The sequence below is a fragment of the Thunnus albacares genome, chromosome 3 (assembly GCF_914725855.1).
Source record: "Thunnus albacares chromosome 3, fThuAlb1.1, whole genome shotgun sequence".
Lineage (NCBI taxonomy): Eukaryota > Metazoa > Chordata > Actinopteri > Scombriformes > Scombridae > Thunnus > Thunnus albacares.
Window position 1 is genome coordinate 2,608,317 of NC_058108.1, and position 14,681 is coordinate 2,622,997.

The 14,681-nt window shown below is 40.3% G+C and overlaps 1 protein-coding gene across 1 annotated transcript; it reads left to right on the forward strand.

Moving 5' to 3' along the window:
• The first annotated feature begins 374 nt into the window (after positions 1-374).
• LOC122974104 (bMERB domain-containing protein 1-like) lies at positions 375-10,474 on the forward strand. The gene is made up of 7 exons (XM_044341992.1): positions 375-449; positions 557-673; positions 4,661-4,781; positions 6,593-6,666; positions 7,404-7,518; positions 9,140-9,210; positions 9,466-10,474. Exons 2-7 carry the CDS (start codon positions 595-597, stop codon positions 9,576-9,578), a joined length of 573 nt encoding a protein of 190 aa, XP_044197927.1. The 5' UTR covers positions 375-449; positions 557-594; the 3' UTR covers positions 9,579-10,474.
• Positions 10,475-14,681: the final 4,207 nt, after the last annotated feature.

The window sequence follows — 14,681 nt, forward strand, 5'->3', positions numbered from 1 at the left end:
TGTGTGTCTGCTAGCCTGGCAGGGTGAAATCATGAGTTTGAAATTCATGATCTATTTTGCACATCGTTTCCATGTAATTGCATATACAAAGAGGATGTCGTTACACATCCAAATTTAATTGTGTAAATAAATTATTTTTGTTTTGTAAAACGGTGTTTGTGTCCCGTATTTAATGTGGCAACTCTCAGCTTGAATCTCAACATCATTTCTGAATAAATGACTTATTTCCGAGTTGACTGTAAAGGAAGTGGTTTTGCTTTTATCTTGACTCGACGTGCACTGTGGGGGTCTACTCTGCTATGCTGTAGAGGCGTCCAAAGGCCACCAGATGGCGATATTTAGTCACTAACCTGCTTTGGGTGTATTGGTTGACATAGCGAGCCTCTACTGTGTGCTGCTGGATGCACGCTGACACCTGCCGGAGCATCTCGCTCTCTCTGCCGCTGCAGGTTGGTGACTGACTGGCGATGATTCAATGAAATACAGCAACAAACTGAGTCTGCAAGACAATCCATTCTGGTTTTCATCGCTGTTTCTCCGCATCTGCAACTGGAAGCCTTAGTTAGAGAGAAGAAGAGAGCAGCTGCAGGACCGATGGAGAAGAAGCAAGGATCTTCTCATCCGTACGGTTCACTGGAGCGCACAGAGTGGAGCAGAAACCACCACAGACCAGGTTACCCAACGAATAAAATCTATACTTGTCGATCTGTTGACTTTGTTTAGAGTTACCTTTCTGCATATATATAATGTGCATCTCCTGTAACACCACTGTAAAGTCTCCTAAGGTGTCACTGTACCAAATCCTGTAATTGCTTTAGTTACATTGTCTTAGTTAATAGTGAATTAATCCTCAACGTGTTTCTACACTGTATTTTTTTTTTTTTTTTTTATAATATAATCAATGGCATCACTACAATATTACTGTAAGGCTTCATAGGTTTGTGTCATATCTTGTCCAACTACACTGTCTGATACTGCTGTTTGGTTTTTAGTCTTTTACTTTTATTGGTTATCTGGGTAATATTTAGTACTTGATAGATGCCAGTCAATGTGTTTTTCTTGTTGCAGTACAGGCAGCAGCTCTGAAAATGTCAAGAATCCACAGGTGTCTGTTCTGCTGGTGTGTGTGTGTGTGTGTGTGTGTGTGTCTTTTCTTGTGAAAGAGAAAAGTGAGGGTCCATTACTCAGTGACCTGCACATTAAATGATGAAAAATGACCACCGAGTTGGACATGACAGGATGCTGGCTACATCTCAGCTATTGAAACTGTTTATCACTGTGTGTTATGTTCCAACTAAGACTGCAACTAACTATTATTTTCATTATCAATAAATCTGGACTGGTCTATAAAATGTAAGAACATTGTGAAAAATGTCCAACACAATCTTCTGAGGCCCGAGGTGATGTCTTCAGATGTCTTGTTTTGTCCAACCAAGGTCCATAACCCAAAGATGTTCACTTTACAGTGATATGAAACAGAGAAAAGTAGCAAATCTTCACATTAGGGAAGGTGTATCTAGAGAATTACTTCAACAGTTCCTGATCTGTCAGTCGACTATCAATGAATCATCATCATCAGTGAATAGACTAATTGTTTTACCTCTTTCCCTCTACATTGCTGATGCACATTGATTTCCCATATTATAATTGTTTAAACGGTGTTGTCTGGATTTTTTGAAGAGGTGGCTCTGATGTACCATCCATTAAGTGTATTGATGTGAGCAGTCGGGCAGGAAGTTTGCAAAGCTGTGCAGAATCTCTGTCATTCTGTTTTTACTCTGCATGGAAAGATTTCTCCTCACAAGCCATATCTGTATATGTTGTTTCCTTTATTCTCTCTCTCCTCCTTCCCTATTTTACCTCCCCATCTCTTTTAACACCTTCTCCTCTTTTCCTCCTCCTCCTCCTTCCTCCACTTCAGTCTCTTGATCTCATATCTAGCTGATCAGTATGCTGCTCTACCTCATTAGGCGTAAGGCACATTGTGGCGGTGCAAAAGAGAGGGTTGAAGTCAGAGCAAAGACTGAAAACTGAGTTCATGATGTAATTCACATCTTGAGGGGTTTCTATAAAGAGCGGGTGCAGGATGGGGGAGAGATATGGGGCGGAATGAGTAAAAGCAAAAGAGGATGAGAAACTGAGAGTGAGGAAGGGAAGGAAGTGTAAAGGAGGGAACGTTTCAGAGAGGTCTAGTGATGAGTCATCAGCGGCAGAATAACCTGTCCTAGAGAGCCTCTGCAGCAGAACATGTTGTCTTCAGCGACAACGCTAAACAACACTTGTGACATCACACTGTGCATTTTCTGAATCCAGCTCCTGATCTGTTGTTTCAGTCAGAAAAATAGGAATCCCCCACTCACTGTCAATGAAGCTTGTTTGAGTTTCTGGCAGGGATACTCTGTCTTGTTCGTACTTTTAAGCACAATGTCTCAGCTGGATGTCTGGCAACCTGAGCACATTTCAGAAGCCGTGAAATGCTAAGAAATAAATATTATGCAGCTACATACCAGCCCTGACAGTTTGATGGGATATAGTTATAGTGCAAAGTACTTCTTAAAATGTAAAATGTGCAACCATATAAAATGTTAATATTGTGTTTTGCAAGTGTATAAAAGTTTTTTTGAGTATAATGATGTTTTAAGTTAGTAGCCTTAGAAATCAGGCTTATTTGCTACTTTATTATGCGATGCATTTCAGTTTCACTCTTTAATTAACACTTACGGGAAGGTGTCAGTCGATGGTTACATGCACGTTCTAGTTTAATACTCACTGCAACAGTTCACTCAGTTCTTTCTCCTCTAAGGTGTCAAGGTTGTCTTGACTCTGACGTCAGCCAGATTTGTTATTGTAACAGAGTACAGAGTGTCTGTGTGAAGATGTCTTTCAATGCTTCCGGGCTTCTTTTTATCAGTCTAACAAAGCAGACTGCAGTTGCGAGCCTCCAAACAAAGCTTTAATGCCAGCAGGGATATGAGTCCATGTAAACCGGCAATTATCGGAAAGCACGGTTAATGTTTTCTACAGTGCTTTTACTACTACCCCGAAGTCATACAAGCCAAGTCTGAATTATAGTATAGACGTCTCTTCTTGTATGCCTTTTTTCATGCTAGTGCAGAAGATGTGTCGTCACTGCACTTTGAACCCAGTCAGCTCTACCTTCTCCGAGGCTAAATGTGACTAGAATAAGGATATTACTTAGTGCTCTAGTAAGTAATGGTGTATGTATGGAGAAGATTTAAGGGCCCCTGGAGGGTAGGTTGCTGTCTGTCAGTGGTGGTGTTGGTATTTCCCTGGTCATGTCTGTCTTGGGCACCATGTTGTGCAGCTCTCTGCAGGGAAGTGACGATTATCCAGTACTGCTGTGGTGTTGAACTGAGCTACTCCTTCTTGCAGAGGTGATTTCCTTCAATTGTAAAGAGTGGACACTACAGGTCTTGGACTCTTCTATACTTGGATCTTAGGGTAAATTAAATCTAGTGTATGTATTTTAATGGCTAAAACAGCTTTATTAGAGTTTGGTTGCAGTTTGATGTTTGATTTAGATGCTTACAGTGCAGCTCACAATCAACAGTAGTTACACTGTGTGAAATGATGCTTGGAGCCAACTGGTGACTGAAATATATCCAGCAAACATTGTACAATTTTATATTATTTTCATTATTTAAGAGTAAAGACTGATGTTTTTCATGTTTTATTTGAAAGCATACAGTTAACAGAGTGGTGTTTGGAGTGACATACATAATGTGAAATATTTAAACACAACATCATGTCTAATATTACTGTTCAAGCCATCAAGGCACCCTCTGTGCAGTATATGATTATTCATTTGATTGAAAGCAGAGCTGCTGTGTGTGTGTGTGGGTGAATATTCCTGCAGGGATTAATTTCTGCCATCTCATTGTTCTGTTTAAATAATTAGGGACCATTATGTTGTTTCTATGGACATGTAGCATGCAGGAATTATAGTATTCAGACATTATTTTATTATGTATTATTTAATTGTTATTGCAGGTATTTCAAATTATATAAGGCCTTTTGATCACACTAGACAAGTCCATGTAAGTTACAGCACTTAGTAAAAGTTTTCTTTTTTCTTTGTAAGTTTGTTCTTTGCCGTGGTCACACTACAAATTGCAATGCTGAATATAGATTAAGAAATTATAGGAATGTTTTTTCTTTAACATACAAGTAAGGTTTCTACTTAATGTGAATCTTGATGTCACATTAAACAGGATCTGAGGGTGTGAATATTTGATTATTTGGAAAACAATGTTTATGTGTGTGTGTCTGTGTATGAGAGAGAGAGAGAGAGAGAGAGAGAGAGCCCAGCTATGTGAGTCGTGCCAACCACTGACACATAGTCATTTGGCTGTGATGCTCTGCTCCTCATCAAGCAGCAATTTCAAACTACATCTGCTGCAGCTGTTTAAATACAGATTCATACGATTCAAGAAGCTCTCAAGTGTGTCTGCTTGTCTCTGTGTATATTGTTATATTACCTATTGATATATTTTAGTTGATACAGTTAGTGTGAACGAGAGGAGTCTAAATACACATCCTTAAATGTTTTTGAACTGTTACATATTTGTCCCAAGCATCCTTGTGACAACGTTCAGCAAGATTAAAGCTGTCCTTCTCTCTCTCTCTCTCTCTCTGACAGAGGACGACGTGGTGTCCATGGCGGACTCCACCATCACCTTGGATGACATAGAGGGGGAGCTCTTCAAGATTGAAAGGATCAGGGATGTCCTGGTCAGAAGGGAGTCAGAGCTCAGATATATGTGAGTGGCTCACCAATGTTTTGCTTTCATTTGCTGCAATCTGCAACCAGTGTGTCTTAGTTCAGTTGTGGAGACAGAACAGGTTCAATAAAAGGAACCAAGATCCCTTTACAGTAGAAAGGTGAATGCACTATCATTGTAGGTTGTTATTGTGCTCTGGTATGCTCATTACACATCAGACAATAGACTTAATTAATAGATGGAAATTGGAGACGCAGCTCTATTAAGTTAACCACAAGACGGGCAAAAATGTAAAGTGTGGCCTCAGGGTGGAGCCAGAGAAAACCCCATATTGTTACCAAACCAAAAGGCTTTACACCATGTACTGTACAGTGGCTATTTTAGGCACCCCATCCCTGGGAGGTGCATTCATATTGGACAGTATGATTGATGTCCGATGGCAAAGTGCAGTGCAAATACAGGAAGTAGTGTGCCTGTTATGCAAACAGGCAAAAAGTTAAGGATGTGGAGGTTGGGTTAGTGGTTCAGTGTGGAGCCCATCAGACTTTCATGAGTGAGAAAAAATGGAGTTCACGGACGTGCAGTGAATGTTTTTTTTTTAACCTGTAACTACAATCTTTCTGTAACAATAACAAGTGTTTTATTGCATAATTGTATTGTAATCATAATTTATTTGCCACCACCGATCTTCCTCTAACCTTAACCATACCATTGTATGGCGTTTAATGTGGTTTAGGTCTGTGGTTTTACAGAATCCTCCAATATCAGAGATCTTGTTTGGTGATAGAGTTGTTTAAGAACATCTCTACCTCAGCTTGTCAGTCCAGCTCTATAGGAGAAAAAAAAATGATTCAGTAAATCAATCAGTCAGAAAAGCATGAATACTTAGCAGAAGCTGGATCATCATGCTTTACCTTCCAGGAGCAGTCCATATCATTTAAGCCAAGTTTTCCATAGAAGAGCGCACCTTCAGAAACCAACAGCTCCCTAACAGCACTGGCCTCTTTTCTCTCCTCTCATTTATCTCCATCACACCCCAACCTGGCCCCCATTAAATTTTCAATGGTTTTACCTTTGCTTCCACTAAAGCAGGCTAATGCATGGATATTTATTCATCTACTCCTCTGAAAGATAGGGAGTAACAACTGCTCAGACAGCGGGGGGAATGTGGAGAGTGGCATGTGCGGAGTAGCGAGCGAGAGCCAAGCAGATAAAATGAGAAAGTGAGAGACTGGAGGAGGGGGAGGAGGAGGAGGAGGAGGAGGGGGAAAAGAAGACAGAGATGGAGAGTCAGGATTTGAAACCCCTCAGTGGTCCACAAACAAACCCCAAGGTGTGTTTTCTTTTGGTTAGGTAAGTGAAGTGTATCATTTGTATTCCAGACCTCACGGCCATTCCTCCACCTAAATATCCGCGGGGAGCATCTCACATGACAGGTAGACGAGGCACTGCGGCGAGGCTCTCATGCCGCTGACATTGATGAATGTGTGTGCGTGTGCATCTGATCACGTGTGTGTGTCTGTATGTGTGTGTGTGGATTCAGTCTCTGTGATGCTCGGTCACATGAGGGCCTCTCACTCCTGTTAGGCCAGGACAGCACAGAGGGTCTTCCACCCCTCCATGGTGTCAGTGATGAGTCGGTGACGTGAAGTGTCATTGAAAGAGAAAAGCTATCTGAGACGCAGGGATTCTGCTCAGAAAAGATTGTGTCTTGTATGATATAAGTTTAATAGCAATCTGCCTCTGTTTGAATTGCGATCTCTCATTCAGCAGAGTCAAGATTTCACTCGCTTTTAAGTGGAAAGTGAGCTGATAGTGTTTGTTTCTTTTGTCCTGTCATGCCTGCGTAGGATGGATGACATTCAGCTGTGCAAGGAGATCACTCGACTGAAGAAAGATCTGCAAAAATTAGTGTCCATACCAGGTAGAAGTCACCACCTTTACCTTCGATATTGATGGTTGTTGATGGAGGGAAAAAAATGTTTTGGAATAGTTTGGCATTTAAGGAAGTAAGCTTATTTGCTTTCTTGCCAAGACTTCGATGGGAAGATTGATACCACTTGACTGGGTAGGCTTAATATGAAGCTAGAGCCAGCAGGTAGTTAGCTTAGCTTAGCATAACAACTGGAAACTCTGTCCAAAGTTTAAAAAATATACCTACCAGCTACTCTAAAGCTCACTTATTGACACATAATATCTTTTATTGAATCCATACAGAAACAGAAACAGAAAATCAGAGATGTAAACAGTTTATTTTGGCTAGGTTCATCGCCTCCAGGCTCATCTCCAGCATTCTTAACACGCAGACATGAGAGTGGTTTTGATCCTCTCATCTATCCATCTATAATTATTCACTAATTTATTTACATATTTGTGTTTGCCTGTTTTTATTTGGTTAATTTACATATGCATTTATTTATATCCTTATTTTTAAGTTCCATATTTATTAATTTCCAAAAGTTTCTCTCTTTCATTTATTTCTACCCTTCATCTGAAATAGCATTTTATAAAGTTTTTATTACATTTCTACTTGAATTATAAGTTAATTGAGTTTGATATTTCTTTGAACATGTTTAAGATTAAGAGAGATAGTGTTTAGAAAAGTATGGAAAACTGTAGGAAACCATAAATACTCAGATATCTTTTTCCTTCCTGCTGCAGATAATGACAAGTCCAATGAAGACCGGCAGAAGGAAGAAGAACTTCTGCAGCAGATCCACAAGCTGGTGGAGACCAGAGATTTCCTGGTGGATGATGTGGAGTTTGAACGACTCAGGTGTGCTGCCTCTTCATTAGAGCTTACTAGGAGTCCTTTGGCTGTCTCAGACTGTAGGTTGTGAATGAGTATTAGATCCCACTTCACACACTAAGCCACCAGATAAAGAGATGCAGTGCACATAACCTGCAGTCTGTGTTTTTTTTTATACACAGGGACTCAGATCTTTGTTAATGCCAATTCAGATCATCCTTCATTAACAGTCTTTATAATGAGGACATCTCTAATTGTCACTAATGCTGGCAAAGTTATGTCTCAGTTCAGTATCATCCATATGCATGTTTCCACAAAGCAGCCCCATTAAAACACTGGTGCGTTTCCTAAGGCACAGCGCTGTGAGAGAGTGAACTGCAGCGCACACAGCACAGAACCTTTTCAATTAAAGATGTGTCAGCGTGCGTCAGTGAGCACTGCCAGAGGAGCTTCCACTGGTTAAAAAAAAAAAACTCACCTGAGAAATACTGCTCTGGGCTCTCTTTATTTCTATGTTGTTTTTATTTTGTCCATACTGGAGATGAAGAGAGGCTGTCATACATCCTGTCCAAACCCTCCTGCCACAACAGGTGCATTCTTCAACCACACATATTACACAAAACACTATAGGACACTTTAATATTTCAAAGGAAAGCGGGTTGTGATGCACATCATATTTTCTTAATGTAAGCTTATGTAACTTTTTACTGCTTACTGTAGGTTAACTCTGCATTACGGAGACTCCAATAACGGATGCAACTGCTTTTTTGCAGTTACAAAGAACTTGAACTGCTATAATCAATTTATAGAATACATCCATTTTACAGAATGGATGGACCTCTGCTCACTTGTTGATCCTGTTGCATTGTGTTGTGAATCCTCAGTCGCACATCCTCGCAGGTTCTTTCAATTGACACCCAACTAGTAATCTAATGTGACCGGACGGTGGACCACCAGATCCACCGTCAACAGGATCTGCATGTTTTTTAGCTTTAATCATCTCCGCGCTCCCAATTCTATGACAGTATCAAACATTGTTAGTTTGTGTGAACAGTGGCAGCTGACAACATGCTGTGAAACCGCTTAAGGGCTGCTGCGAAGGTGAGAGGCAGGAAGCAGGAGAACAACAGTGCGGTAATGGATCGGAGAGAGGAGAGGATGTGACGGCGCTCAAGGCCATTTTCGTCCACGCTGATAAATATAGTTATCTTTTGTTATTTCACTCTTTTTCATCCTCACTGTCCTTTACGAGAATTTTTTTCTCTGCAGTCTTTCTTTGTAAAAAGAGGCCATCAGATTTATTGAATTTATCAATAGAACCCCTTAAAGTCTACCTAAAATGTCAGAACAGCATTATCTAGTAGGTATCTGGGGAGGGTGTTTCAACCTTCTTGCAATCAGCCAGGCAGTGGGAACTAAAAGTGTCTGGGGTGTTCATCCTTTACTTGTGTAAGAGAGGGCAAGACCAGAAAATGTGAGCTAGAGATCATTTTTAAATTTTACCACGAGTGATTCACATCAGGATATACAGTACTATGTCCATCTTCTCTTTCGTCGAGGCAATCAAAGGCTTTAAATTGTTGTCCAAATACTTAATGTTTTCATGTATTTCTGTGGATTTTATATCAATCTCTCTCCATTTCTTCAGGGAGAAAGAAGAAGATAAAGAAATGGCAGATTTTCTGAAGTCCAAATTCCCAAGAAACCTGAAGAAGACAGGTATTTAAGCACAAAGAGAGTTGCAGCTGTGTGCTCCATCATAGCGTCAACAAGTAATAGCCAGTTGTGGAGGCTGAGGAGGAAATAAGTGGCAATTTTCCTTGTTCCAAATGTTTTCCTTGTTCAAGGTGTTTTCCTCCTGAGGGCTTTGAAAGATGATTCTCCATACATCCGTTGACACTACAATACACTACAACTTTTTTTTTTTTTTTTTTTAATGGAGAATATTTCACCTTTTTTCCCCCTGTGCTGCAGGTGTACCAACAAGACGGGCAACATCCAGGGCTCAGCAGACGTCATCACCCTTCACCAAGACAGGCCTCACCCTGCTGAAGGAGTGCTGTGGCTTCACATGTTCCATCATGTAGACTGGAGCCAAAACAGAGGGCCCCCCCCACTGCAAGGCTGACACAGGGGCCACGAACCAAAATGGCCATTCCACAGAGTCAATATTTCCAGTTTCAGCTTTTCAGCACCAAATAAGACTTTGAAGCATGGATGGCACAGTACAGATGCCAGCTGAGAATTTCCAAGAGAGCAATGGATGTTGCAAAGATGTTTTTTTTTCATCCCAGGACCCAAGTTTGTTGGATCTGTTTGTCTCTTAATCTCTTTCATTTTAATTAATACCTGTTTTGGTTTTCCTCATGCGCCTCTGTTCTCCACCTGTCTCACATCTCACTCCTGCTCTCATTCTTGCTTTTGCTAATCATCTCTGTTCAGCCAACTCATACTGTATTTATTTCTCATTTTCGGGCAGACAGGACAGGATTTAAAGGACAGAAACAGCATAGCCTGAGTCAACTATCACACCAGTGCAGTTGCACATGCACAGAGGACACACTAATTGGATTTAACCATCATGGCACGCCTACAAGTTTTATATTTAAAGACTTCACTGAGCTATGATAACTGTCATCTCCTCATTATAAAAGTAGCTGTGTGCCGGAGTCAGCAGGCCAGTCTAGATACACTGCAGGCACTTTATAATTAGCATTAAGGAGATAACGCTAATGAAACTGACATTAATCAGGAACTCTGTTAGAAAGTTGCCTGTGATTCGGCTCCAGAAGCTAATGTGTATGACCTTTTTAAAAAGTGGTGTTCTCATGAAGAATTTAACAGATGTCTCATCAGGCTGCATTACCCTTTATTAATAGTTAACAAATGTTGATGTATTTTTTTCTATGTATCCCTGTATGTTTCCATCAGTGATATGTTGTGGGATGTAGCACTTTGTTTTGTTTATTCACAGAGAAACATGATAGCACAACACAGTTTCTGAGATTTTTAGGGGGGAAGTCCTGACTAAGTAGTCATCCTATGTAAATACTTTTCTAGATATTTCTGGTGAATATTCTGCAGAGGAGACTAACAAGTTGACGGCAGAAGGGACAGATAGGGATGACAGTGTTGCTTGTGGACACATACAGTATTGAAACATACATAGGTGACCATGTGGTGCTGTATGCACATGAGCAAACTGAGGTATCAGCACACACGGACCACTTAAACTTGAGTCAGTCATTATTATTCATTTCTGTCCATATGCATGTTTCCTCAAATGAGGTAAATAAAACTGATACTGCACACTACTGGATCTAATAGTGATAAATATAGGCATCATATGCATCATTAAGGCACACATGGCAAGTTTTTGAGTGGGTATTTCCTATGAATCTATGGGCCAGGTGCAAACCTTCTCAGCCCACGTCTGCTACTGCATAAACACTATATCTTTGTTACCACCCTGAATTTTATGGTCTAGATATGTATGTATAGAGCGTCTATAAGGCTCTTCACTAGCCACTGGCTCATACATCTAAGGACACGGGGCACACAGATGTAGTGGCCAATCAAACTACAGAGCAGATCTCTGTGTTGCCAAGAAGAATAGTTACCATAGCAACTGTGTATACCCCATATCTTTACAATGAGACAATGAGGAAGGTTGGACGGATAGGCGACAAAAACAAATACATGCACGCTATAGTGGTTACCTAGTGAAAGGTAAAGAGGAGACAGAATGATATTGCTGTTGCATGTTTTGAATTCACTGGAGGGACAACTTAGCCCACTAAAGACTGTGAAATAACTGCTTTCATTGATCCTCTAAATCCCTCTTACACAATTTTAGATAAACTTAAAGCTGCTCAGAGATGAAGTAAACTCAGAGCAACAATGTTTGTACAGAACATGAATGCAAATTGAAGTTTCTTATATCTTTTTAAATATTATGGATGATAAATTTCTCTGTGGATCTCTCAGTTTGCTTCTCATCTCTATATGACTCAGCATTCACTTATATGGTTGCGAGCATACATCCATCCCTACTAGTCCTTGGGATATGTGGATAGAGCTGTCTCTTGTTCAGTCACTGGATCTTTTGATATTCAGTCTCAACACTGTCATAGAGGCTTTGGGTCACATATCACCCAGCAACCGTATCTGTTGCTGTCATGATGGAGGCCCACAGGGGAATTCGATGTGTGCCAGAAATGTTGAAAAATTGTATGTAGAAAGACAAAAGATACTCTACCAGAAAAAGATGTATTCCTGTTATATGGCTGTGTGTAAGTAATATGTGAGAAGAGGTGAATACTCTTGATAAGAAAGTGTGTTTTAAAGGTATAACAATTTGAACCCTTTCGCCAAAAGTTGTAGCCTGACATTGACAACAATCAACCCCGCCTGTTTACGGGGTTGAGCTGCACAACGAATGAATATAACCTTCATCTAATCAGTAATCATTATTTGCATGGTGACTTTGAGTGTGAGGCATGTTTCAGTTCCTCAGTTTTCACATTTAGGCACAAAACCAGCTGTTCACACCAGCTGGAGGGTGTGTTACATCCCCTGACGGTGCTCTGCACCAGTCAAGCGAGGCTGCAAGAGTTGTTTTGAGGAAAATTCTTAAGAGACGGCAGAAGAGGCGACACGTAGCATCTTAGCAGGACAGGAGAGAGAATCAGAGAGAGAAAATTATTTAAGAGGAGAGGCTAAAGTGGGTGAAAGCAGGGGAGATGAGGAGAAAGAGAAAGCGAGTGGGAGGGCACAGAGTTAGTGGTGGTGGTGGTGGTGGTGGTGAGGGTGGGGGGGGTCTTATCTTCAGGGTGAGTCATCCTTAGTGGAAAAACTGCGAGTTCCTATAAGGGCAGCAGCTCTCAGCGAACACGATGGGAAAAGGGCAGGGCTGTCATTCAAACACCATAATCCTGTCCACCCTCTGCACAGCTCACTATCATAGGAGGAGGTAGTACAAATGTGTTTGTACTCGTGTGTAAGAAATAAATAAGAAAAAAAACCTGCCGATGTGTGCGGTACCTGTGCTTGTTTGTGTGCCTAGGAACACAAGGGTGATAACAAGAGGTACAATCACCGTCACTGCTTTGTTACTATGTTTACTGTGACTTGATGGTGTTCTCTTACATCTCGGTTCATTTGGTCGTGCCATGTTATAAACTGTTTAGTTGGGTTCTAATGCAAGGCAGCATATGTAGTAAAATCTCTCTAGGGGATGACGATAAGGACCTGTTTTATAATGTTTAAGGTTCTTAAATGTTCTCAGTTAAGGATGGAAGTTTAATAAATGAAATATTATCTCAAGTTTCTGTCTCATTATTACAGTAACACAGTGCTTGTAGGTGTTGCTGGAGCTTTAACCTTCGCCATGCACTGTGGAAGTAGGTAAAGTTGTGCCAGAAATCCCTTTTCTGCTTACAAGAAAACATTTTACTCTTCTCATGTGTTTAAAGTAGGATTGCTTCTGTTCTTAGATGTGTCACAACATGACAGTGACCTGTGTTACTGTTTCTTGGACCTAAAAAGTGGTTGCAGCTTCACTGAAGATGACAAATAAGTTTTTTTTTAAGTTAAACATTTGAAAAACATTGATTCAAAATTTGACAGAATCTGCTCATTTTTCCCCACTTTTATTCTGCAATAGTTTGTGTAAAATGGAACAGCGTGGCCTTGTATTAGCATCTGCAACAATCGGTCGATTAATTGGTTGATCGGCGGAAAATTAATTATTTTGATCATCAATTCATTGTTTTGAATCATTTTTTAAGAAAAATGCCAAATTCTCTTGTCCCAGCTTCTTAAATGTGAGTATTTACTGTTTTTTTTTTTAGCCCTTTATGACAGTAAACTCAGTATCTTTGGGTTGTTGAGGGCTGTTGGTCGGGACAAAACAAAACATTTTAAGTTGCATTTTGGACTTATAATCAACATTTTTCACCATTTTCTGACATTTTACCAAACAACTAATTGATTAATCGAGAAAATAACTGACAGATCAATCATTAATCATTAGTTGTAGCCCTGGTGTGAAGCTATTCAAAGTCCTCATCACTTTAAGAAACAGTTTTGGAAACATGCTTATTTGCCTTTTTGCTGAGTTAGATGAGGAAAGATTAATAGTTACCAATGTCATGTCTGAGCTTTTGGGCCAGGAAGTGATTAGCTTAGCTTAGCATATAGACTGGAAGCAAGGAGAAACAGCCTGGTTCTCTATTTACAGTTCAGATACACTCATACAAACACTTCTAATGATGTGTTCAGACAGAAAGTGAAGTGAATTTTCACCAGTTAAGCTAATCGCCTGCTGGCTTTAGCTTCATATTCGATGGATAAATATGAGACTGGTACGGATCTTTTCATCTGACTCTCAGCAACAATGGTGAATGTTTCCCTAACTGTTGAAGTGTTGCTTTAAAACTGTACTTCAACTTATTTTTAAGATACGTGCTTACATTTACATTTTTCTTTTTCCATAAGTCAGAGATAATGTATGTATTCTCACGCCTCAAAGTTTCTGTTTTCAGCTTGTGATGAGATGAAAAATGTGGTAATTGTCAACTCTGATGCGAGTTTCCAGCTGCACAAATGAAATAAAAAAAACAAACTCAACGGAAAGTTTTCAGAACTGAGTGGGCGTCAGTGGCCTGGGGGTCTCTTTTTTATCTGGGATGATGAATTTCACTGACAGCTTCAGTCACTCTGAGCCCTGCAGGGTGTTCTAGTTGTTAGAAAGGTTTCTTTTACTAACTGGATGGAGTGAGAGGAAGTTGCACGTCATAAAACATCTGCTCTCTGCTGAATTATCCTTCCAGAAGACACCAAATGCGTAAACTCAGCCCTTACAGTCTGTAGTTTTATGTAATCTGACACTGACTGAAATGCTCGGTATGAGTGTGTGACTTTGCAAGGACACAGACAAGTGAGACTCAATGAAAAAAGGGAAAATGGGAAATGCCATTCTCAGCCCGCTTGTTGCCATGGATACCACAAATACAAAATATGCCCCAGGAACCAGAAACATGTGCACATAACCACAATAGCCACATATGTTATTATGCTCACAAGGCAGATACCATTTACGTAGCTCAGTGAGTTCAATTCAACACAGGAGCCACTTTTACTGTATGAGAAACACTTCTATCTCATTTCTAATGGTACAGCTATAGGGA